Source organism: Lissotriton vulgaris, chromosome 7 (genome assembly GCF_964263255.1).
Source record: "Lissotriton vulgaris chromosome 7, aLisVul1.2, whole genome shotgun sequence".
In the NCBI taxonomy this organism is placed as follows: Eukaryota; Metazoa; Chordata; class Amphibia; order Caudata; family Salamandridae; genus Lissotriton; species Lissotriton vulgaris.
In genome coordinates this window covers 1,661,621,128-1,661,645,199 of record NC_141695.1, presented here as the reverse complement: position 1 = coordinate 1,661,645,199, position 24,072 = coordinate 1,661,621,128, and the positions used below count along the sequence as shown (strand labels likewise).

Below are 24,072 nucleotides of genomic sequence, written 5' to 3'. Positions count from 1 at the left end.
GCGATACAGGCACCCTTGTGACCCACCGCTACAGGAGAGAAAAAATGGGAGGCCGGTCCTTCAGAGTGACGGCAGCCACAGCATGGAACAAACTTCCAATCCATCTCCGCCTAGAGCCTTCAGAAAATATTTTCCGACGAAAACTCAAAACTTTTCTTTTTTCCTTATAGCCTACCACTGCTCTTTTTTGCCTCGCTCTGTCCACTCCCCCCCTTATGAGTTTATGCCTCTCTTTTTTAGCGCGGGGACACGCCGAGATGGCGTATTTTTCCATGCGCTCTACAAATGTCATTATTATTATTATTATTATTATTATTATTGGCCTAAGACTGCTTTGTCCATGCTACCACTAGGATAGCTGGTCTATAAGCTTGACTTTACAACCATCACCATAAGGGTCGTTTTGACTGATACAGGGTGCCCACTAGAATAGTGGACATCACATATCAGGCCAACTTCACACATTGGTGTGCAGTGGTTGGCATAAGAGCTTGCTGATTGTTTTACCATAATATCTTGAGATATAATTTGAAAGATCACATTAAGGTACCTAGAGGTACATATAAATCAAGTCTTAAATACTTAAGTTCTACTGAACTTAGTTGTTGTAGAGCAAAGGGCCTAGCACACCCTGATTACAACTCCTAGAGAGGTTTAGTAGGTAACACTTAGTGTAGGTAGGTGCACACACCACACCTCACTAGATCATGTCTCTGAGAGCAGAACCAAGTGGATCTCTCCCAGTGGAGGCAGATCCTTTAAGGATACCTTCCAGATATGATACCCTAGCCTTCCAAGATTTGAGGCATTTGTGCACATCTAGGAGGTTAAAACAGGGTTCAAACCCTACCCTCAAGCACCTGATAGAGCTCATGGAAGAATATGATGCTAAGAAAGCCTCTAGCACAGGTCCTACAGGCAATGCAGATGAGGGTCAGCCGTCAGCAGAAGATTCCCCTGATCACAATCTAATTGAGGATAGTGAAGTGGAGGAAGTAGATGAGGATGATGATGGCCAGGTCCAAGTGGGAATACTTAGCCAGGCCAACCTAAGCCTACATGGGGCTGGAGGGGGCATAGCCCCATACAGACCCCCAAGCAGGCTTAACTCTGAGCACAGAAGGAGGAAATCACTGTCCAGGGAATCTCAGCACTCCAGAGTCTCAAAAGGGTCAGATGTTCTCAGGAGAATGACTTCAACTTAGAGAAGAGAACATCAGGCCAGAATGAGAGAAGTCAATCTGAGGATTGAGAGGCAAGAACTTGCCCTAGCCAAAGAGAGTCTTGCTCTTGCAAGAGAGCAAAAGTTAGGTGGGTTAGAACCCACTGGTGGCAGCAATATCCCTAAGGATAAAGATAGATCCTATGATACTAGAAACCTAAGTAAGATTGTCCCTCCCTACAAAGTTGGGGATGACATTGTTGTGTTTTATCTAGGACCCCAATCAATATTGTGACCTCATGCCCCTATACGACTATAATCAATACATATCCCTATAATGGCATAACGATCAGAGCCATATTTCAGTAACTTGTCTCTGCAGTTCATGACAGTGCATGACACAGCAGAAGCCACTTCCTTAGATTCCTAGATAGCACACCGAGTTCTTTCGACATCTCAAACCCCCAGCAACCTGGGAAAGCCCTGCTTGCTTTGTTTTGATTAGTAATAGAACTCCTGCGAGCAAAGTAAGAACGACCAGTTCTTAGTGACATCTTTATTGACGTCTTATGTCCAAAAGCTTACGTCAAACTCGGCACCCTTCAGGTATAAATATACCAACGTTGCCTTAAGCAAGCACACAGTGGTGGTGAATACTGGAGAAGATCAGCTGTCCCCTTGCAGAGCCCAGCAGATGCGAGAAGCCCACGGACGCTGCCCCTCCTCCTTGACGCGCTGAGGAAGACGCTGTCTTTTCTCCTGCCGAGAAAATCCAGCTCCGGCGTTTCCAGCCTACCCTTGCGGGTGACTGGGATATCGGGTCCTGTGAGGAGATACCAGACCTCCCGCATTCTACTTCAGAGGTACGGTGCTGACTAAACCCTTAGAGAGAATTCTTGAAACAAACTCTTGGCAAAATCAACTTAACTTAAACTGCTACTTACTCCCTCCCTTGTATTAGGCTTAGGTCAGGTACACTGGGGTAGGCGTAGTTAGAAGCACCAGTTGAAGTCGTTAGCCAATGTATATATGAATGTTTATATTTTATTCATTTTAACTATCTTATGGCTAAGAAACCATATCAATGCTTTTACAGTAATATTTCGTAATACTCCTTTTACTGTACGCACTTTTCATAATAACAAGTCTTGCAATTGTGGCAATTCATTTCTCTTGCATGAGAAGGAAGACTGCTCAATAAATAATATCTTTTATTGAAAACGCCCGTCTCTCTATTCTCTGCATCCTGGTGAAAGTGAAACTGCACAACTGACTGAGTGAAATAGCTGTCTATTGTTTCACACGACTCTAGAGATTGACTCTTATTCTGAGGAGCAAAGTTGTCATGTTAATGCGGTTGTCGGAAGCTGAATCCCTTCTTGTCTGAGCCAGGGAAGCTGATCACTTCCTATTCAGTCAAGAAAGTTTCCAGTGACCTCTGAGCTAGCTGGCGCAAACCTAAATTAAGTCTAACATAGTCAGTAGAGACCTAGAAGACCGCAGTCCTACGTCTACACTGCTGTTTATGTTATTCCAATGCGCAGGGCCTATAAGGAAAATAGGAACTACACTACATGGCGCCCAACGTTTGGTAAGGCGATAAAACTAACGCAAGACGTTAGAGTAACTCAGTCATGCTTTTTCACACAGACCCTTTCTCCCGTAAATACTCCAATAGACGTCTGGAGTGGGTGAAAGGTTAAAATCCGCCGGAACTTAGTAGGAAGAGATTCCTATGTAAAGTTTCTGGTTTAGTCAACGTTGAAGGCTACAGTGTTCCAAAACATTGTGCACCTAATCTTTGTTTCCATGGAAACCTGTTCTGCAAACTTTCATTAATACAATGTCAAATAATGGCAATAACAACGGAACCAATGAAGTCGCGGTAGACGCGAATCAGCAGGATCCTGTTGTTACAGGGATTAATGAACCGGGGGCGATTATCATCCCGGCAAACATAAGAAAATCTATAACTTCAAAACTTATAGAAAACGGACTGACATCAGGAGGTGGTACCGTCATTTTCGTGATAGAGGCCCACGAGTATCGGCAGACAGAGGTATTCTATTCTTGGATAAACTTTCCAGCGGCAAACGCTACAACACATGAGTTTCACTTTTACAAAATAGAGGAACCACCGGAAGAGTACGCTCCTTTCGAGGAGATTGAAATCCCATTAAAATACCAAGAGCACCTGCTCTGTTTTAAAGGCGCCCTAAAACATAATGATCACATCACCAGGCTCGGTCCACTAGGTAGACCAGGAGCAACATGGCCGGTTCTAGGCAGCTACACACCACATCCAGACATTGATAAAATGTCAAGAGAAGAACTTTTAGCACAGCTAAAATTACTGATTAAAATACATAGACAGTTAGTCCAATACGTAATGCGGACTGCAACAGTCCAAACAGCTGTTAATGTTCCACAGCTGACCCCTCATCAGGGGAACACAAATAAAATTACACCACAGAACATACAATCATGACTTGGAAAAACTCCCGCAAAACAGGAACAAATTCCTTTCTGGTTAGCACAGAAAATTACTCAAATAGAGGCAGTATTTCCGAATACTACACCTATTGATAAACACAGAATTCTGACTATCTGCCTTCCAATGGGGGGTCGCACCACATGTGGAGGACTGTGACACTTGGGGTACAGTCTTTGCTTCCATTTACACAAAAACACATGGTGTTCCGTCCATGGCGGTAATACCGGATGTGCTGAAACAAATTCAGAATGAATACGGTCCAGAACCTGCTTTAACTCTTGGTATGAAATTACTGAAAGACTTCAAGCAGGTCTCGGCTATATTACTAGCCAACATAAAAAGAGAAGCAGCATCTGTGGCGATCCGCCAGAAATTGAAAGAAACAGATATAACAGATCAACCAATTGAGCTTGCCAGAATTATAGAAAAATGCTATGAATTACTAGGTAGAGATAGTTTGGGTTGGAAACCTGTAAAACCCCAACTACTCGAAAATCCTGAAAAATTATTTATTAAAAATAATCTAAACACTCATAAAAAGAGCTGGGATGGAAATAAACAGTCCACTCCCAAAGAAAAAGTTTTCCAGTCCAGAGAAAGGTTTCCTTGGCGGAGGGAAAGAACTCCGACTCGAGAACACCATTCTCCCCAGAGGGAGCACTCTGAGAAAAGATATAACCTTAGAAATAGGGATAACTTGAAAAAGCCTGATAGATATCAAAGTATTGATACACGTCCCTCTCGATCTTTTTCGCAGAAATCAGAAAGAAGAGGATGGTCAGATCCAAGGGAAGAGCACACCAAGTCCAAAGACAAGGAACCTGCTCAAAGTAAAAAATTACAATTCCCAAGGAAGAATGTAGCCAGTATTAGAGTAATCGAACATGCCGAGAATACTGAGGACACAGCTGAAAAACGGATAGTGGGCTCAGACAATTCTAGACAGTGCAGCAGAGATTAGCATACCTCGCAAGATCCTGATGAGTCATCTGTAGACAGTGGACACGAATGAATACATTCAGGTAGAACTTGTAGACACCAGAGTTGGCGAACCTCATAAGATATACGAAATAACACTGCGTATAGAGGGAGATAAGACTAGAAAAATAAGGGATCTATTTTGGGATAACCTCTCAAAAGGCTATGACCTCCTGTTAGCCGAGAAAGATTGGCCCCCAGAGTTTGTCAGGGAGTGCCCTCATGGCGAAGAAATGATTATGCCTGCCTTCTCAAATCACATTCCAATTCACACTAAATATGTATATGCAAGGAAATGGGCAGTAGCCCAAGCACCAGCATTACATAAAAATCATGTAGGATGGGGTGAGGACTCTCCTTCTCACAAAATCCAGTTAAAAAGTAAACCGACTACACAAAGCCAGTACCCAATTACGCAAGAAGCTAAAAAACAGGTCAGGGAGATTTTAGATCAAATTGAATACCAAGGGGTAATTGAAACATGCACCTCTCAAATGAACAATCCTTTGTTTCCTGTCTCCAAACCGGACGAGTCGTATCGTCTAGTCTTGGACTACAGACCCCTTAACTCATGTTGCAAAACATTTGCAGTACAAAATTCGCATTGTGCACCACTATTGAATAACATAGTTCGCAAAAAGTGCAAAACGTCATTAGACATAGCTAATGGGTTCTTTTGCCAAAATATTGCACCAGAAAGCAGGTACTTAACCGCTTTCTCAATAATGGGGTCACAGAAAAATTTCTGTAGGCTCCCACAGGGATTCAAGAACAGCCCAGGACTATTCTCCGCCAGAGTAACAGAGTTACTACAAATATATGATGATGAGGCATTATCTTATGTCGATGACATCTATCTCACAGACGACGACTTGGATACTCACTTGAAAAGGGTGAACACCATAATCATATCAGATGGCCTTGCTATCAGTTCCCAGATTCAAGAGGAAGAAACATGGCGGCCTTAGGTTCTCATTCCTAGCCCCATCCTTTTGGAACTCCCTACCTCTTCCTCTTAGGCTGTCTTCTCCGTACTCCAGGTTCAGATCCCTTCTTAAAACTTTCCTTTTCACTGAGTCTTATAATTAGTTGTTATTTCACGCTCTTTCTTTGCTCCCTCAGCAAAAGCGCCAAGAAACCTAATGGTGTTAGTCGCGCTTAATAAATTTATTTAACATAACATAACATATACTTGGGTTCGCAGCAGAGGGTTACAAATTCAACTTTAAAAAATCGAGAATTGCCCATCTAACAGTCTTATTTTTAGGATACGTATTATCAAGTGAAGGAAAAAGCCTAGCGGACAACTTCTTAGAGAAATGCGCTGTACTCCAAGCACCAAAAATGCGGAAGAACTTACAATCGATTCTAGGCTTCCTGAATTTCGGAAGGACTTACATTCTAAACTACGCAGAGAAGATTGAACCTCTCTACGAATTAATTAAACCTGATTTTAAACCAATCAACTGGACTCAAAAACACACGGAAATTTTGAGATCACTGCAAACAGACATGTTAGCAAAAACAAAATTATAAACACGTGACAATACACGCAACCTTGTAATCCGGGTCATCCCAGGAAGATGCAGATTCACGTACCTGACCTCTAATGAGGGAGAAACGGTACCAATGGCTTACAAATCACATTTGTACACACAAACAGAAAAAACATTCAGTCTCACAGTAAATACTGTGAAGGCAGTGCAAACTGCTATAGCGAAAGAACAAGCACTAGCACAAGGAAAAAGGATCACTGTTCTCACAGCAGAATCCGCCTTCTAGGCACTATTCAGCCCAGTAAACCTGCCTACAGTGTCACTGGATCCGAAATGGATACAGTGTGAAAATGCTCTTGCTGCAGAAGACGTGAAATACTATTTCGCCCCGCACATGAAAAAACTGAATGATTTAAAATATGAAAAAGAATTTCCTCTGCCAATCGAAATTCTCCCTCTAGAACAGTAATCCTGTATAATCTATACAGATAGATTTGTACAGCATTACAATGTAGAAGATAAATCCTACGACGCAGCCTGCGCGATTGTTAAAGGTCGCTGGCTCTGCGGTAAATTCAGACCGAAAATAACAAAAACTGAATCACTGAGAAAATGTTTCGGCTCAGCGAGCTGAAATCAGATCTTTAAAGATGGCGCTTGAAAATGCTGAACGTGAATTCCCGACACTAATCGTGTGCGATTTGCATTTTTGCGTCAATTCTTACAATAATGATTTGCAGAGCTGGGTTCAAAATGATTATAAGGATGACACAGGTGCCACAATCAAGCATAAAATGCTTTGGAAACAAGTAGTTCTTTTACAGAAAGAACTACAAAAGACTCACATGATACACACTCTGAGTCATCAACGTGATGGGGTTCACATTGCAGGGAATTCATTGGCTAATACAGCCACAGCGGAAGCAACTAAACCGGCTTCCGTAGCCACAAAAAAGCGTTCAGAGAAATACATAGACGGGGAAACCATGCTGGCAGTAAAAACGTCTTAAAAAGGCAACTGTGCAGCATTACCTGTGAACTATCCACTCAATTATACATATGTAATTGATGCAAACTCCGTTCCTTTTGCTCAAATCCCTGGAGTGGGGGATAGGGTAATTCCAAACATGAATCGGAGAAAGTTATTAATAGCAGACGCACACATGGGTGAAGGTCTAAGGCACAAACTGATGAAGGAATCTCTGACCGAATTACAATCAGTACTTTGTGCTGTTCCAGTAGTGTGTGAGTGAAGCTTGCGGTGATGCTGCTTGTGATGTTCCAGTAATGTGTGAGTGAAGCTTGTGCTGTTCCAGTAGTGTGTGAGTGAAGCTTACGGTGATGCTGCTTGTGGTGTTCCAGTAGTGTGTGAGTGAAGCTTGCGGTGATGCTGCTTGTGCTGTTCCATTAGTGTGTGTGAGTGAAGCTTGTGCTGTTCCAGTAGTGTGTGAGAGAAGCTTGTGGTGATGCCCCTTGAGCTGTTCCATTAGTGTGTAGGTTAAGTTTGCAATGATGCTGCTTGTCTGTTCCAGAAGTGGGTGAGTGAAGATTGGAGTGATGCTGTTTGTGCTGTTCTGTGAGTGTGTGAGTGAAGCTTGCGGTGATGATTTCTGTGCTGTTCCAGTAGTGTGTAAGGGAAGCTTGTGCTGTTCCAGTAGTGTGTGAGAGAAGCTTGTGGTGATGCTGCTTGAGCTTTTTGAGTAGTGTGTAGGTTCAGTTTGCAATGATGCTGCTTGTCTGTTCCAGAAGTGTTTGAGTGAAGCTTGCAGTGATGATGCTTGTGCTGTTCCAGTAGTGTGTGAGGGAAGCTTGTGCTGTTCCAGTAGTGTGTGACTGAAGCTTGTGCTGTTCCAGTAGTGTGTGAGAGAAGCGTGTGGTGATGCTGCTGGAGCTGTTCGATTAGTGTGTAGGTTAAGTTTGCAATGATGCTGCTTGTCTGTTCCAGAAGTGGGTGAGTGAAGCTTGTGCTGTTCCAGTAGTGTGTGAGAGAAACATGTGGTGATGCTGCTTGAGCTGTTCGATTAGTTTGTAGATTAAGTTTGCAATGATGCTGCTTGTCTGTTCCAGAAGTGTGTGAGTGAAGCTTGAGGAGATGCTGCTTGTGCTGCTACAGTAGTGTGTGAGTGAAGCTTGCAGTGATGCTGCTTGTGCTGTTCCAGTAGTGTGTGAAGCTTGCAGTAATGCTGCTTGTGCTGTTCAAGTAGTGTGTGAGGGAAGCTTGTGCTGTTTCAGTAGTGTGTGAGTGAAGCTTGTGCTGTTCCAGTAGTGTGTGAGAGAAGCGTGTGGTGATGCTGCTTGAGCTGTTCGATTAGTGTGTAGGTTAAGTTTGCAATGGTGCTGCTTGTCTGTTCCAGAAGTGGGTGAGTGAAGATTGGAGGGATGCTGTTTGTGCTGTTCCGTGAGTGTGTGAGTGAAGCTTGCGGTGATGATTTTTGTGCTGTTCCAGTAGTGTGCAAGGGAAGCTTGTGCTGTTCCAGTAGTGTGTGAGAGAAGCTTGTGGTGATGCTGCTTGAGCTTTTCGATTAGTGTGTAGGTTCAGTTTGCAATGATGCTGCTTGTCTGTTCCAGAGATGTGTGAGTGAAGCTTGCGATGATGATGCTTGTGCTGTTCCAGTAGTGTGTGAGTGAAGCTTGCGGTGTTGCTGCTTGTGCTGTTCCAGTAGTGTGAGTGAAGCTTGTGCTGTTCCAGTAGTGTGAGTGAAGCTTGTGCTGTTCCAGTAGTGTGTGAGTGAAGCTTGAGGAGATGCTGCTTGTGCTCCTACAGTAGTGTGTGAGTGAAGCTTGCAGTGATGCTGTTTATGCTGTTCCAGTAGTGTTTGAAGCTTGCGGTGATGCTGCTTGTGCTGTTCCAGTAGTGTGTGAGGGAAGCTTGTGCTGGTCCGGTAGTGTGTGATAGAAGCTTGTGCTGTTCCAGTAGTGTGTGAGAGAAGCTTGTGGTGATGCTGCTTGAGCTGTTCGAATAGTGTGTAGGTTAAGTTTGCAATGATGCTGCTTGTCTGTTCCAGAAGTGTGTGAGTGAAGCTTGCGGTGATGCTGCTTGTGCTGCTACAGTAGTGTGTGAGTGAAGCTTGCAGTGATGCTGCTTGTGCTGTTCCAGTAGTGTGTGAGTGAAGCTTACGGTGATGCTGCTTGTGCTGTTCCAGTAGTGTGTGAGGGAAGCTTGTGCTGTTCCAGTAGTGTGTGAGAGAAGCTTGTGGTGATTCTGCTTAAGCTGTTCGATTAGTGTGCAGGTTAAGTTTGCAATGATGCTGCTTGTCTGTTCCAGAAGTGTGTCAGTGAAGCTTGCGGTGATGCTGCTTATGCTGCTACAGTAGTGTGTGAGTGAGAGAAGCTTGTGGTTATGCTGCTTTTACTTCACCTGCAGTGTGTGAGGGAAGCTTGCAGTGATGCTGATGGTATTCCTGCTGTGTGTGAGGGAAGCTTGCAGTGATGCTGATGGAGTTCCTGCAGTGTGTGAGGGAAGCTTGCAGTGATGCTGATGGTGTTCCTGCAGTGTGTCAGGGAAGCTTGCAGTGATGCTGATGGTGTTCCTGCAGTGTGTCAGGGAAGCTTGCAGTGATGCTGATGGTGCTCTGGTTGCAGTCAGTAAGGGGAGCAGGGAGTGGGGCTTTTTGGCGCTATCTGTAGTAGGGAAGCGAGTAGTAGAGTTGTGTATGCCGTCCCTGCTCCTATCCCCGTGGAGTGAATCCCCTCGTTTGTCCTCTGGCAGGCCGCGCTCAGTGCTGCATAGTGCTGCTCCGCGCACGTGCCTCTTGTGAATGCATTTGCGACACCGCTTCCTCTTGCCTTTTCCAGGTCTCTGCCCTCCTGGCTCGGATGGCAGGCGCGTCCTTATCGGCCCAGGCAAGGCGTTAGTCCACGCTTATCAGCCCTGGCCAGCTTTACACACAAGCATCCTCTCTTCCAGGGAAGAGGGACCCATGGCCGTGAGGAGAGGGGAGGGCGTGACGGGCGGGCGCAGGGGGCGTGAGGCATCTTTCCATCATGAAACCAGTGCGCACGAGACAGATGGTCCGCTAGAACAGAGCCTTCTTGCCCCAAGACATCATCACTCTCTAGTAAGAGGCTGCAGAGGGGTGAGACCGGAGCAGGGGCTTCTCTGGATCACATGCACTCCAGCAGCGGTGCACTTGGCTGAGGCTCCGAAGGCCCCTGGAGAAGAGGGGGCTCTCTCCCGGCACACTCACTGTCCAAGGGGCTTGCGGGTCTTTCCCTGCCATCCCCTGAAACTTCCCCTTTCTTCCCCGCCTCTGGAGGCCTGACGCTTCACCTGCCACCACGTAGCGCCTAGAAGCGGCGCCTCCAGAGCAGCCGACCATTGGCAGAGGAGGCGCCCTCGCAGGTGCCGTTGAGCTCGTGTAAGGCCTACTCTGTGTGTTTGTCTTCTTATCGCCTCACACTAGCACCTGTACTTGCTGGGTCTGCACTCTGCGCTAGGCGCAAACAACAGAACCACCGCAGAACGCTGCTCAGGCACAAGAACATGTTCTTTTTGTTTAAATCACACAAACTAACGCGCAGAACAGCGAAACACCCAGCGAAAGCTTCTTACTTTGAAAAAAAAAACACTTCGTGAGGTTTCACCCCCGGCTCTACTTATTCAATCCATGCATGTATAATGGCGTAGGTGTCAGAGCCTCCACAGTTCTCTTTCGACCAATTCCGCTTCGTCTCCATTGGCTATATAAAAAGGAACAAGCGCCCCACATCGCAGTACTTAAGGAGGCAGCCCACCAGCCGTGCCAACCATCTTTCTCCGAGGCGAAGAAGAAATGCCTCGGAGAAACACACGGCCATTTTCGGATTCAGGGGCGTGTTTTGGCGTTCTGGGTGACGGATGACGTCAGTCGAAAGAACTAAAAAAAAACCCTCTCATCCAATGGCTGGCCTCCGTTTAGGAAGCCAGCCAACTTCAGAAATTGTTCACTGCCAGGATATATAAAACTTCAAACATACATGCCCTACTTTTTAGATACCATGCACCATTTCTGTTGAGTCTATAGGGCGTACCTTATGTGGGATATAACAGTTAAATTAAACAGGAAGATTTAGGTCTAGCAAAAAGATTTATTTTGCCAGGTTGCAATGATAATTTACAACTGCACTACAAGCTGCAGTGGCAGACCAGATATTTTTAAAAGGTTACATTAGTGGGTGGCACAATGAGAGCTGCTGCCTACTAGTTGCATTTAATTTCAGGCCCTGGGTACATGTAGTATGATTTACTAGGGTTTGAGTTTGAGTTTTAAAAGTTTTATATAGCGCTCTTTCACCAGCGGTTTCATGGCGCTGTTACTGGCAGATCTCCACAAGGGACAGGGGGTAGAGGACAGGGGAAAAGGAGCTACATAAAAATTTTACTGAAAAAGTAAGCTTTAAGTTTCTTACGAAACTGGGAGTATGAGGTGAGGGATCTGAGCTCCAGGGGTAATGAATTCCCGAGGGCTGGGGCAAGGGTCGCGAATTTTGACCCCCCCCCCACTTTTTCCGACGAAACCGGGGAACTGTCAGCAGGAATTTGGAAGAGGATCGGAGCTCCCTAGCTGGAAGGTAGGGGACAATCTCTGAGGAAATGAAGGCAGGGGCCGTGCCCAGTCGAGCCTGGTAGGTGATGGTCACTAGTTTGAACTGGACACGTTCCTGAACCGGGAGCCAGTGTAAGGTCTTCAGGAGGGGAGTGACGTGTGAGGATTTGGGAAGGTTAAAGACCAACCGAGCCGCCTGGTTTTGAATCATCTGCAACCGCCTGAGACTATATGCAGGTATGCCTGCATATAGGGCGTTGCCATAATCCAGGCGGGAGATGACCATCGCCAGGACGGTCAGCTTCAAGGCCTCGAAGGTAAAAAATCGAGAGACCTTGCGGATGGTCGGAGAGAAAGAAAAGAAGAAGAAACCACAGAGCTAACCTGGGAGTGAAGGGTGAGGTGAGAGTTGAGTTTGATGCCTAACGTTTTGACCGAAGTAGAGGGGACCGGAGGGAGACCGAGGGAAGGGGGCCAAAAAAGTGAAGACCAGGGACTGGAGCAACCACCCGTCAACACCAGTTCGGTCTTGTCGGGGTTGAGTTTCAGGTGGTTGAAATCCATCCAGTCCCGGATAAAAATCATAATAGACTGGAAGTTAGAAATAGAGGCAGAAGATGAAGAGAGGTTGAAAACAAGTTGGAGATCATCCGCATAGTTATATACGGTGACCCCCATTTGTTCTAAAGAAAAAATAAGGGGAGAAATGTAAAGGTTGAACAAAAGAGGTGAAAGGGAGGAACCTTGGGGGACCCCGCACTGGACCTTCCGGAAGTCCGCAGAGAAGTCACCCAGGCGACCCGCTTGGGTGCGGTCCCTCAGGAAGGAGGACAACCAAACCAGGGCCGTACCCCCGATCCCTGCCGCCGCGACACGGGAGAGTAAGATGGTGTGATCCACCGTGTCAAAGGCGGCAGAGAGATCGAGGAGGACTAATGCCTGGAATTGATTGGTGTCCCTCCCCTCCCTGAGGTTGTCGAGGACCGAAAGGACTACGGACTCCGTAGAGTGTGCGGGGCGAAAGCCAGCCTGACGGGAAGCCAATACCCCATTCTCTTCCACGAAGGTGCTCAGAGACCTGGTGACATGGCGCTCGAGCACCTTAGCCAAAAATGGTAGGAGAGAGATGGGGCGATAATTGGCAGGGATCGAAGGGTCCGCGCCAGGCTTCTTTAAGATAGGTAAAATAATAGCAGATTTCAAAGGGTTCGAAACAACTCCCTGAGAAAGGGAGCTGTTAAGAAAGTAAAGGGGGGGATCAGGGCAGGTGGTGTAAATGTGACGAAGTATATGAGCGGGACAAGTATCAAGAGGAGAGCCAGATTTTACAAGGGGGATTAGTGAAGTAAAGGTTTCCTTAGTCAAGGGGGGAAGAGTATTTAATTGACCTTGCGGGAGAGGGCACTGGGGGTCAACAAAAGAAGGGGAAGGTGGCGGGATGTTGGCTTTAATGGTGACGATCTTATCAATAAAAAAACTGTTCAAAGAGTGACAAAGGGCCTAGGAGGGGGAGGGCTTAAGGGAGGTACGGTCTGAAAAGGCTAGGTTATGAACAATCGAGAAGATTTCCCTGGATTGGTTCTCGGCTGTGAGGATCTTGGAGGAGAAATAGGCTGTTTTAGCGGCCAGAATAGCATTCTTATATTGGGCTAATAGAGTGGTAAAGTCGGCTCTTAGGATGGAACAATAATTTCTCCTCCAGGCCCTCTCAGCGCGGCGAACCGATAACTTGATAGATTTCAAGTCATCAGTAAACCACCGATTGGCATCTTTCTCCCGTTTGGAAGTCAATCGCTTCAAAGGAGCGATAGACTCGCTGGCGGAAGAGAGCCACTGTTCAATGGTGTTAGCCTGAGCCAAGGTGGACAGACCGTGAAGAGCGGGGGAAGAAGCACTTAAAAGGGCAGACAAGTTCGTCGGGTCAACTCTGCTCCACGAGCGGACCCAAACATTTTTAGGAAGGGGGACCCTAAGTGTAGAACTGAGAGGAAGAAAAAAGGAAAGCAGGTGGTGGTCGGACCAAGTGCAGGGAGAAATAGAGAGAGAGTCAACAGGGCAGTTCAAGGACCAGATCTGGTCCAGGACATGGCCCTTGACGTGAGTTGGGGAAGAAACATGGGAGACAAAATTAAGAGATAAAAGTGTGTCTGAGACCTCTCTGGAAGATAGACACTCTGCAGGGTCAGAGGGCCAGAAATTAAAATCACCCAGTAGTAACACGGAGGAATTATTAACGGCGAGGGTGGCTAGTACCCCCTGGAAATCAGGGAGAAAGCGTAGAGGTGACTGAGGAGGACGATAGATGAGCATACAGGTGAGAGGGGGGGAAGTGGACGTTGTACGGATAGCGAGATACTCAGTGGTAGCAATATCGGGGAGAGAGAGCAGTTGAAATGGAAGGTCAGATCGGGCAATGACTGCTACGCCGCCCCCCGCTCTGCCAGAAGAGCGATCCGCTCGGAGGGCGTAGTAAGGAGCAGGCAAAGTGGCTAGCAGCGTAGGTAGGGAGTCATCACAGAACCATGTCTCCGTTAAAAAGAGGAGATCCGGTGCCTGGAGATCTAACAGCACAGATAGTTCATGTGAATGAGCCACTGCCGATCTGGTATTCAAATAGTAAGCCTTAAGAGTCCTGAACGGGTCAGTATGGGGTTCGTCATTGGGGGGAGGGACGGGAGTGAGAGAGGCAGTTGGACAGGAGCAGTGAGAAACCGGGGATAGATTCAGTAGGGAGATCCGGGAGTGAATAGAGGGAGGTAGAACCCACGGGCCCTGTAGACTGTGAAGTTGAGAAGGGGTGCAGGGTGATGTGCCCCTAGCCCCGGTCGGCCGCGGACGGGCGCAGACGGGCTTAACTTAGGCGCAACTTCGGCGCGCCTTCGTCGCGCCCGCTGCGCCCGCCCGCTGCGCCGTCTGTAAGGGGAAGTTGTAATATAGGGACACATGGGGGAGGAGTTTGAAATGGGGCGTGGCAGGGGTGGAGGGACAGAGGAGCTGCCCCGCCAACCTCAGAGCAGCCCGAGATGGTGGCCACGCCCGTCCCCGCCCTCGTGACCTGCCCGTCAGAGGGTGAGGGAACGATCAGCGTGGGGCGCTCTGGCGGCGGCAGGCAGGGGAGTCAAGAGGCGTGAAGGGGTGCGCGATGTCCAGAGTGCAGCCCCTGCAGAATGAAGGCACGGTAATCTTAAAAGCAGTCTTGTAAGTTTAAAAACGAAGTTGCGCCGCGCCTCGGCAGCGTTGTAGCTCCCGGCAGAGCCTCGGGAGATCTAGTCAGTTTCTGGGGTGGGACTCGCCCAGCTGAAGAAGATTGCCAGGGGGGAGGGACAGAGGAGCTGCCCCGCCAACCACAGAGCAGCCCGAGATGGTGGCCACGCCCGTCCCCGCCCTCGTGACCTGCCCGTCAGAGAGTGAGGGAACAATCAGCGTGGGGCGCTCTGGCGGCGGCAGGCAGGGGAGTCAAGAGGCGTGAAGGGGTGCGCGATGTCCAGAGCGCAGCCCCTGCAGAATGAAGAATATGCAAATACAACAGGTGATGGACCGAATGTGGATCAATGTCACACACTCATCCCAGTCCAAAGATCTGGGCCCAAATCCATCGTTTTTTTGCACTCCACACCACCCTGGGTTAGACAATGGCGATATGCAAATCAGCTCTGACCCTGTGCCCCATGGGAACAGTCCAGTCCGAACTACAAAAGCCATGTCCTTCCCAGAACGGAATCAAGCATCCGAGGACCGGACCGGTTTCGAGGTAACACCTCTCATCAGCCCGGCTAGCTTGACTCCAGTGGTGTGGAGTGCCTGGGACCCACGTCTGGGCATCCCCAGCGCACTTAAAGCGGAATATGCAAATACAACAGGTGATAGACCGAATGTGGATCAATGTCACACACTCATCCCAGTCCAAAGATCTGGGCCCAAATCCATCGTTTTTTTGCACTCCACACCACCCTGGGTTAGACAATGGCGATATGCAAATCAGCTCTGACCCTGTGCCCCATGGGAACAGTCCAGTCCGAACTACAAAAGCCATGTCCTTCCCAGAACGGAATCAAGCATCCGAGGACCGGACCGGTTTCGAGGTAACACCTCTCATCAGCCCGGCTAGCTTGACTCCAGTGGTGTGGAGTGCCTGGGACCCACGTCTGGGCATCCCCAGCGCACTTAAAGCGGAATATGCAAATACAACAGGTGATGGACCGAATGTGGATCAATGTCACACACTCATCCCAGTCCAAAGATCTGGGCCCAAATCCATCGTTTTTTTGCACTCCACACCACCCTGGGTTAGACAATGGCGATATGCAAATCAGCTCTGACCCTGTGCCCCATGGGAACAGTCCAGTCCGAACTACAAAAGCCATGTCCTTCCCAGAACGGAATCAAGCATCCGAGGACCGGACCGGTTTCGAGGTAACACCTCTCATCAGCCCGGCTAGCTTGACTCCAGTGGTGTGGAGTGCCTGGGACCCACGTCTGGGCATCCCCAGCGCACTTAAAGCGGAATATGCAAATACAACAGGTGATGGACCGAATGTGGATCAATGTCACACACTCATCCCAGTCCAAAGATCTGGGCCCAAATCCATCGTTTTTTTGCACTCCACACCACCCTGGGTTAGACAATGGCGATATGCAAATCAGCTCTGACCCTGTGCCCCATGGGAACAGTCCAGTCCGAACTACAAAAGCCATGTCCTTCCCAGAACGGAATCAAGCATCCGAGGACCGGACCGGTTTCGAGGTAACACCTCTCATCAGCCCGGCTAGCTTGACTCCAGTGGTGTGGAGTGCCTGGGACCCACGTCTGGGCATCCCCAGCGCACTTAAAGCGGAATATGCAAATACAACAGGTGATGGACCGAATGTGGATCAATGTCACACACTCATCCCAGTCCAAAGATCTGGGCCCAAATCCATCGTTTTTTTGCACTCCACACCACCCTGGGTTAGACAATGGCGATATGCAAATCAGCTCTGACCCTGTGCCCCATGGGAACAGTCCAGTCCGAACTACAAAAGCCATGTCCTTCCCAGAACGGAATCAAGCATCCGAGGACCGGACCGGTTTCGAGGTAACACCTCTCATCAGCCCGGCTAGCTTGACTCCAGTGGTGTGGAGTGCCTGGGACCCACGTCTGGGCATCCCCAGCGCACTTAAAGCGGAATATGCAAATACAACAGGTGATGGACCGAATGTGGATCAATGTCACACACTCATCCCAGTCCAAAGATCTGGGCCCAAATCCATCGTTTTTTTGCACTCCACACCACCCTGGGTTAGACAATGGCGATATGCAAATCAGCTCTGACCCTGTGCCCCATGGGAACAGTCCAGTCCGAACTACAAAAGCCATGTCCTTCCCAGAACGGAATCAAGCATCCGAGGACCGGACCGGTTTCGAGGTAACACCTCTCATCAGCCCGGCTAGCTTGACTCCAGTGGTGTGGAGTGCCTGGGACCCACGTCTGGGCATCCCCAGCGCACTTAAAGCGGAATATGCAAATACAACAGGTGATGGACCGAATGTGGATCAATGTCACACACTCATCCCAGTCCAAAGATCTGGGCCCAAATCCATCGTTTTTTTGCACTCCACACCACCCTGGGTTAGACAATGGCGATATGCAAATCAGCTCTGACCCTGTGCCCCATGGGAACAGTCCAATCCGAACTACAAAAGCCATGTCCTTCCCAGAACGGAATCAAGCATCCGAGGACCGGACCGGTTTCGAGGTAACACCTCTCATCAGCCCGGCTAGCTTGACTCCAGTGGTGTGGAGTGCCTGGGACCCACGTCTGGGCATCCCCAGCGCACTTAAAGCGGAATATGCAAATACAACAGGTGATGGACCGAATGTGGATCAATGTCACACACTCATCCCAGTCCAAAGATCTGGGCCCAAATCCATCGTTTTTTTGCACTCCACACCACCCTGGGTTAGACAATGGCGATATGCAAATCAGCTCTGACCCTGTGCCCCTGCAGAATGAAGGCACGGTAATCTTAAAAGCAGTCTTGTAAGTTTAAAAACGAAGTTGCGCCGCGCCTCGACAGCGTTGTAGCTCCCGGCAGAGCCTCGGAGATCTAGTCAGTTTCTGGAGACTTACAAGTAAATTAAATGTACCAATCAGGTTTATGCCAATTTTACCATGTTTGAGGAAGAGAGTACAAGCACTTTACCACAGGTTAGCAGGGGAAAGATGCATATAGTCCTAAAAGCCAGAAAACCTGGTTAGGTTAAAGGAAGACTGAGGAAAGCAAAAATCTAGGGTGACCCTGCAAAAAGGGCTGGGTTGATAAATGATATCAGGCTGAAAAAACGTTGCTATTGGTAAGGTAACCTTTAGCTTGTGATGGCACAAAATGTTGAGACCTCTGCGAAAAGTGAAATAAAGCACATGACTACGCTCCTTGTGTACAGCAAGTCACCAATTGTGTCTAATGTATACCTTTTAATGATGGATGGTTGTATGGTAATGCAAAATTATTTAATATTACAACTGTTTTTTTCAGAGTTTTCACATACCCTTGTTTATCTGCATTCCTTGAAACATATGAGGTAAGAAATGTATTGACAGTTATATAAATAAGTCCAAAAAAGTAATAAACCTAGCTCCACAATTATTTGCATTTATTGGTGTGTCTGGATAAACAGGATTGTGTGAATCAGTAGGCTGTGTAGGATTGATAACGTTTTTGAGAAGATAACAGATGTTAATGAGATTTTTTGAATTTCATTTATTCTCTGCACTGAAAATCATCAAGTTTTACAGTTGAACTTGTTTACATTACTTATGAAAATGGATGGGCGCTGTTTCTGTTCAGCGAAAGGAAATCTGTGTTTTCTACCTTCTAATGCCACTGTGTAGTGCCATTTCAAAACAGTACTTTCTTTCCAGCACACAAGGGTTCCCTACCATTATAGGAAGGCAGATATTGAATGTACTGATAACGCAGGGCCACTTTTGGGTACATCTTTAGTTGTCACGTATGTAAATTGGCCTCCCATGGCAGATAGAGCCATGTTGGCAGCAGAACCTCAGGTGCCTTGTGCAGTTACTCTGGATACCACACATTTTCCTATGTTTCTTTGGTGGAGGAGGAAAATCCGGTTCTCTTCCAGGGGATGCTCATCAATAGTAGTCATAAGCACTTGAATATTCCCGCCCATGCGCGGGGATCCCGGAAAATATATAGAATTTATATATGAAAACACACTCACACACACACATATATATATATATATATATATATATATATATATATATATATATATATATATATATATATATATATATATATCCACCCGATTCTCGTTTTAAACACAACTGCCGTAACAAAACGAGGTCCAGGCCAACTTCCTTTTGAAAAGCGCTGTTTATTCGCAGCAACCTCCCAGTCGCGTTTCGGAGCTCAAGACTCCTTGTTCACGGGTGCTAGTAACAAGTTCAATAAAGTTTAAATAATCACTGACATGTGACACATCACCATGGAAATGAAATAAACAACAGACTCCCACCTACGTTAAGGAGCTAAAAGACAGATTTGTAGCTGAATTTTAAGGTGTGGTGAAATGCACCGTTTAAGAACAAATACTTCATGTTATTGAAACACTGTGTCATTAATATTCTTAACCATATTAAAGCGGTGCTTACATTGCACATACAATCACTTTAAATACGTTTGAGCATTTTAAATAAATGAAAGAATGAAACTTAGGTTTGCCCTGCAGTCTTTACACCATAACACCTTCAAAGATCGCGCCCCAGTGGGCTTAATAAAGCTATGGCATGGACAATACTCAGCACACTGCTCGTGTTTCAGGGGGCAAAGATAAGCAAAATCAATCCTTTCAGTTCAAATGTCCATTTGATCTGTACCAACCTTGGTACTATCATTCGTATCAAGCCCGAGTGGGCTATATGATTTGGTTAATTCACCATTGTCCCGCCCCTGTGGGCCAATGTCTCAGTGCACACGCTAGTTAAACTAATTACATAATTCAGTCTTCCACCATACTGTGAATGTCATTCCATGCTGTCTCTCAAACTCTCCTATATAACTACAAGTGGGACCTGCAATAAAGTGAAAAAATAAACAAAGTGAGTGACAATTCCATCCTTACGTGATTCATAACTCATACCAATTACCTAAACACTTAAAAGTTTAAAATCTAGAGGGTGAAGCACTCATATTCATTAATCAATTCATGCAGACTGCAAAGGCTCAACAGATGCTAGCCTAAATGTACAGATAAAGCTTGGTCACAATTATGGCCTTCAGGCTTTAGTGTGTGGTATTTAATGATCAGGCGGGACTCTAGCCTTCATAGATCCTGTAGGCGATTGCCTCCTCTCTCTCTTTTGGGCACATGGTCTAGCACACAGAAGGATATGAGGCAGTTTTTGCTGCTGTGATGGCTGGCAAAATGCCTAGCTACTGGATATTGCTTATCCAGATTTTTAATTGCCCGTAGGTGTTCAAGAACCCTCTTCTTAACGGGGGGATGGTGCTCCCTATGTATAACTTATTGCAGGGGCATTTGAATGCATACACTGCGTATTCAGTTAAACAAGAGAAAGTTCTCAGAATTTTAAAAGGTTTGCAGTGCGTTGACAACTTCACTTCTTTGACATTACAACTATACCTGCACGCTTTACATTTACCGCAGACGAAAAACCCTTGTGCAGGGTTAAATCTCTGGGGCGTAGGGATAAGCGTATTACACAACATATCCCTAAGGGATTTGTTCCTTCGGTAAGTAATTTGTGGATGGTCAAGGATGCCTTTAGAAACATCTTTATCAATGTTTAGCACGTTCCAAAATTTGGACATAGCCTTTCTGACCTCTGTAGAGTGAAGGTTAAAGTCTGTGATAAACCTAGATGTCACGCCTGCTGCTTCGTCATTGGTTTGATCAGTGATCAGGTCTTCTCTCTCTTTTTTTAACTATTTATTTTGCTGTGTTAATGCATTTAATGCTGTACCCTCTTTATCTGAATCTATCACACATTGTCTCAGATTCAAGTTCAAAATCTTCCTTCCTAGAGCAATTCCTCTTCGCTCTCAGAAGTTCACCTACAGGGATGGATTTGATGAGGCTATTTGGGTGGCAGCTCTGCGCATGCAGCAGGCTGTTTCCAGCCGTTTCCTTCCTGTGCAGAGTTGTGATCAGTTTATTATTGTCCACCTTGACCTTTAAGTCTAAAAAATCAATTGCATCTTTTTCTATATGCTTGGTGAATGATAGATTCAGATTGTTCTTGTTAAGTGTCTCGACAAATTCATTTGCCTCATTTTCACTGCTGTCCCAGACAATGAAAATATCGTCAATATACCTGAGCCAGGTTTTGACGCCCGCCTGATATTGGGGTAGGCACATGACCACCTGCTCCTCCCACCAGCCCAGGTATAACCCGGCAAAGCTGGGGGCAAAGCAGCTGCCCATCGCCGTCCCAAGCTTTTGATGGTACACTTAGCGGTCAAACAGGAAAAAATTCTGGGTCAAACATGTGCATGCCATGTCCAGAATCATCTCTGTATGGAATAGGTATGATATAGACCTGCTCTTTAAGAAATGTCTGCATGCCCTAACCCCTAAATCATGGGGGATGCTCGTATAAAGACTATTCACGTCTAACGTCATCAGTAAGTATTCCTCTCTCCATTCTACCTCCTTAATTGTTCGTAAAAAATCCCCTGAGTCTTTAAGATATGTTGTACGGCTCTGCACCAAAGGTTGCAGAAAATAATCCACATATCTCATGGTATTCTCGAGGTTACTAGCTCTTGAGGAGACAATTGGCCTTCCTGGCGGTTGACTCATGCTTTTATGCAGCTTGGGTAGGAGATACAGTGCGGGCATTTTAGGATATTTACATTTTAGGAAATTAAATTCCTCCCTTTCTAACAGGCCATTGTTCTTCCACACAGCTAGTTGTTCATGGTATTTGGCAACATTCACATCACTACTACTGTTTTCATATCTCTCCTTGTCATTTAATTGGGAGAGCCCTTCTTTGATGTACATCTCACGTAGCCACACCACAATATTTCCCCCTTTGTCGGATTTCTTTATGATGATACTCCTATCATTTCTCAAACTTTCAATTGCCGCTATTTGCTCGCTAGTGAGATTGTTGTTCCCAGCCTTGTTGTTTTTATAGGACAATTTCTTGAACTCGCCTACCACACCTTTTTCAAAAGTGTCAATTGACTCATTTTTGAACATAGGAAGAAATACTGACTTAGGTCTGAACCCACTTCTAACATTGAGGTCCAATCTCACATTTTCATTTATTAAAATCATGGTTGGATCCTCAAGGATATCAGGATTTTCACTCAGTTGGTGCATCAAATGTAAGAACTCAGTGTCACCAATTTCAATCGGACTTATTTCCATGGAGTCACTCTCTTTGTCTTGGCTCATTCTTGTAGCAAACCCTTTTCTCAGTCTCAATTTGCAAGTAAAGTTAAAAAGGTCAATTCTGCTCTGTGTATAATTGAAATTGGCTGAAGGGTAAAAAGATAAACCTAGTGATAATACCTCAATTTCTGTCTCTTGAAGTATTCTATTGGAGAGGTTAACGACGGTCTTAGTATCCATCATTGTGTTTTCTTTGCGCCCCTTGTTCTGGTTTCCACCGGGCTTGACACATCCTCTCTCCATGATGCCTTTGGTTTTCCTTCTCCTCTCCCTCCTTTTCCTCATCCTCTTTGATATATATATATATAAAAAAAAATTTCTAACACGAAAACAATGCAGGATTACAGACACCAACAGGCTAAGCAATGTTGTGAAATCTTGTCTTTGCACATGCACAAACAAACCAGGAAGACCAAAAGTCACTTGAACTGTTATTAATGAAAAGCAGAAAAGTTGTCCTGCAAAGGGAAACGCAGGCATTGTTAGCCCATAGCCTGCATTGTAACACCAATAGCATAGAAACTGAAAGCACATGTAGGGAACTCATTAAAAATATGGCACTGTGCCTTTAAAGCAGCCATGACCCCTAGCTTCCCATCATGCCTCAGGGGTGACAGTTAGGTCAGTTGTTCTTTCCGGCTCCTTCAGGCAGGACCATGGTTAATTAGCTCCTCAGATTTTTGACTTTTCTGTCAGAAATTATATTCCTTTTTCACTTAAAACCTTTTTACTTTGACATTTTGTACCTGTTGGAGTATCCCTTTAACATTTTTTAGGAGTTTGACATTTTTTATCCCTCAGAAATGCCTTCCCTTTTTGATCCTTGCCCATCCTGTGGCAAAAAGAAGGCCAAAACAGACTCCCACTCTGTCTGTATTCTTTGCCTTCTAGATTCTCATGGTCATGAGACTTGGCAACACTGCCAGTCTTTATCAAGACGGACTCTCAAGGAAAGAGAAAGGATTCACCTGTATGGCCTCTCTGAAGAGGGTAAAGCTTCTACCTGTAGAGGCAGGTCTCCTGCGAGACAGAATAAGAGACCCAGATCATCTTCCAAAATCAAGATTCAAATCTGTCCTTTATTGGCGTCGGTCTCCGCATTGAGAATGCCTCCACTGGCGAAGAAAACGTCGACGACTATCCCATTGAATGCAGGCTGGCCGTCGCGAGAACATCGGTTATTGTCGAAGTCTTCCAAACTTAGAGGTACGTCATCAGCGACCAATCCACCGTCAACCGGGTGACGGTCGGCGTAGAGAAGTCGCTCTCTCTCCTTTGCCGTCAACCAGGTGGCTGTCAACATCGAGGCCTAGATACTCTACAACTTTAAAAAAAGATTCCTCCGTTGAAGTAGATTCCTCTGTCGGAGCCATCCAGGCACTCGACGTCGAGGCCAAGATCGTGTGCGACGGCAAGAAGAGATTCAAGGTCGAGGCGGACTCCTCCGTTGCAGCCCACGAGACAGCGCTCAACTTCGAGGCCTAGATCGTTTTAACCATCTCTTCCTCCACGTACGACGTGAGACTTGGAACTCCATTGGGTACTCCTCTTCCAGTATCGAAACACAAGTCTCTGCCGATGGAACATCGGTCGACATCGAAACACTCGACTGACGTCGAGACAGAGTTCACTGACTCTTAGGTCTTAGTGGCGCATAGTCGCTCGACGTCGAGACATTCACTATTATTAACTCTGTCACATCATTCGACCTCAAGGAGACGCCATTCCATATCAAAAGATCTCTCGGCAAGTCATCTCAGCGTCGAGAAGCTAATCTTCTCCGTCTCCTGAACGACACATACAAAAATCTACCCTGCAAATCACTACAGCACCTACACAACAAGAAGAACACATATCTCCCTCTGTTCACCTCTCTCGGTCTCTGGCTTCTCCCGGTTCATCATTGGCAGAAAGAGCCTTCAGCACAGGTCCAACAGCCTTTGGACTATTCAAGCCCTCTGCATAGATCCCCTCTGGGTGGGCTGG

The 24,072-nt window shown here is 46.4% G+C and overlaps 1 protein-coding gene across 1 annotated transcript in view; it reads left to right on the top strand.

Moving 5' to 3' along the window:
* SYCP2 (synaptonemal complex protein 2) overlaps positions 1-24,072 on the top strand; it is a 3,993,018-nt gene that overhangs the window by 686,633 nt on the left and 3,282,313 nt on the right. The window contains exon 12 of the mRNA XM_086932653.1: positions 18,174-18,219. Coding sequence (XP_086788779.1) covers positions 18,174-18,219 — 46 coding nt within the window. The remainder of the gene's footprint in view (positions 1-18,173; positions 18,220-24,072) is intronic.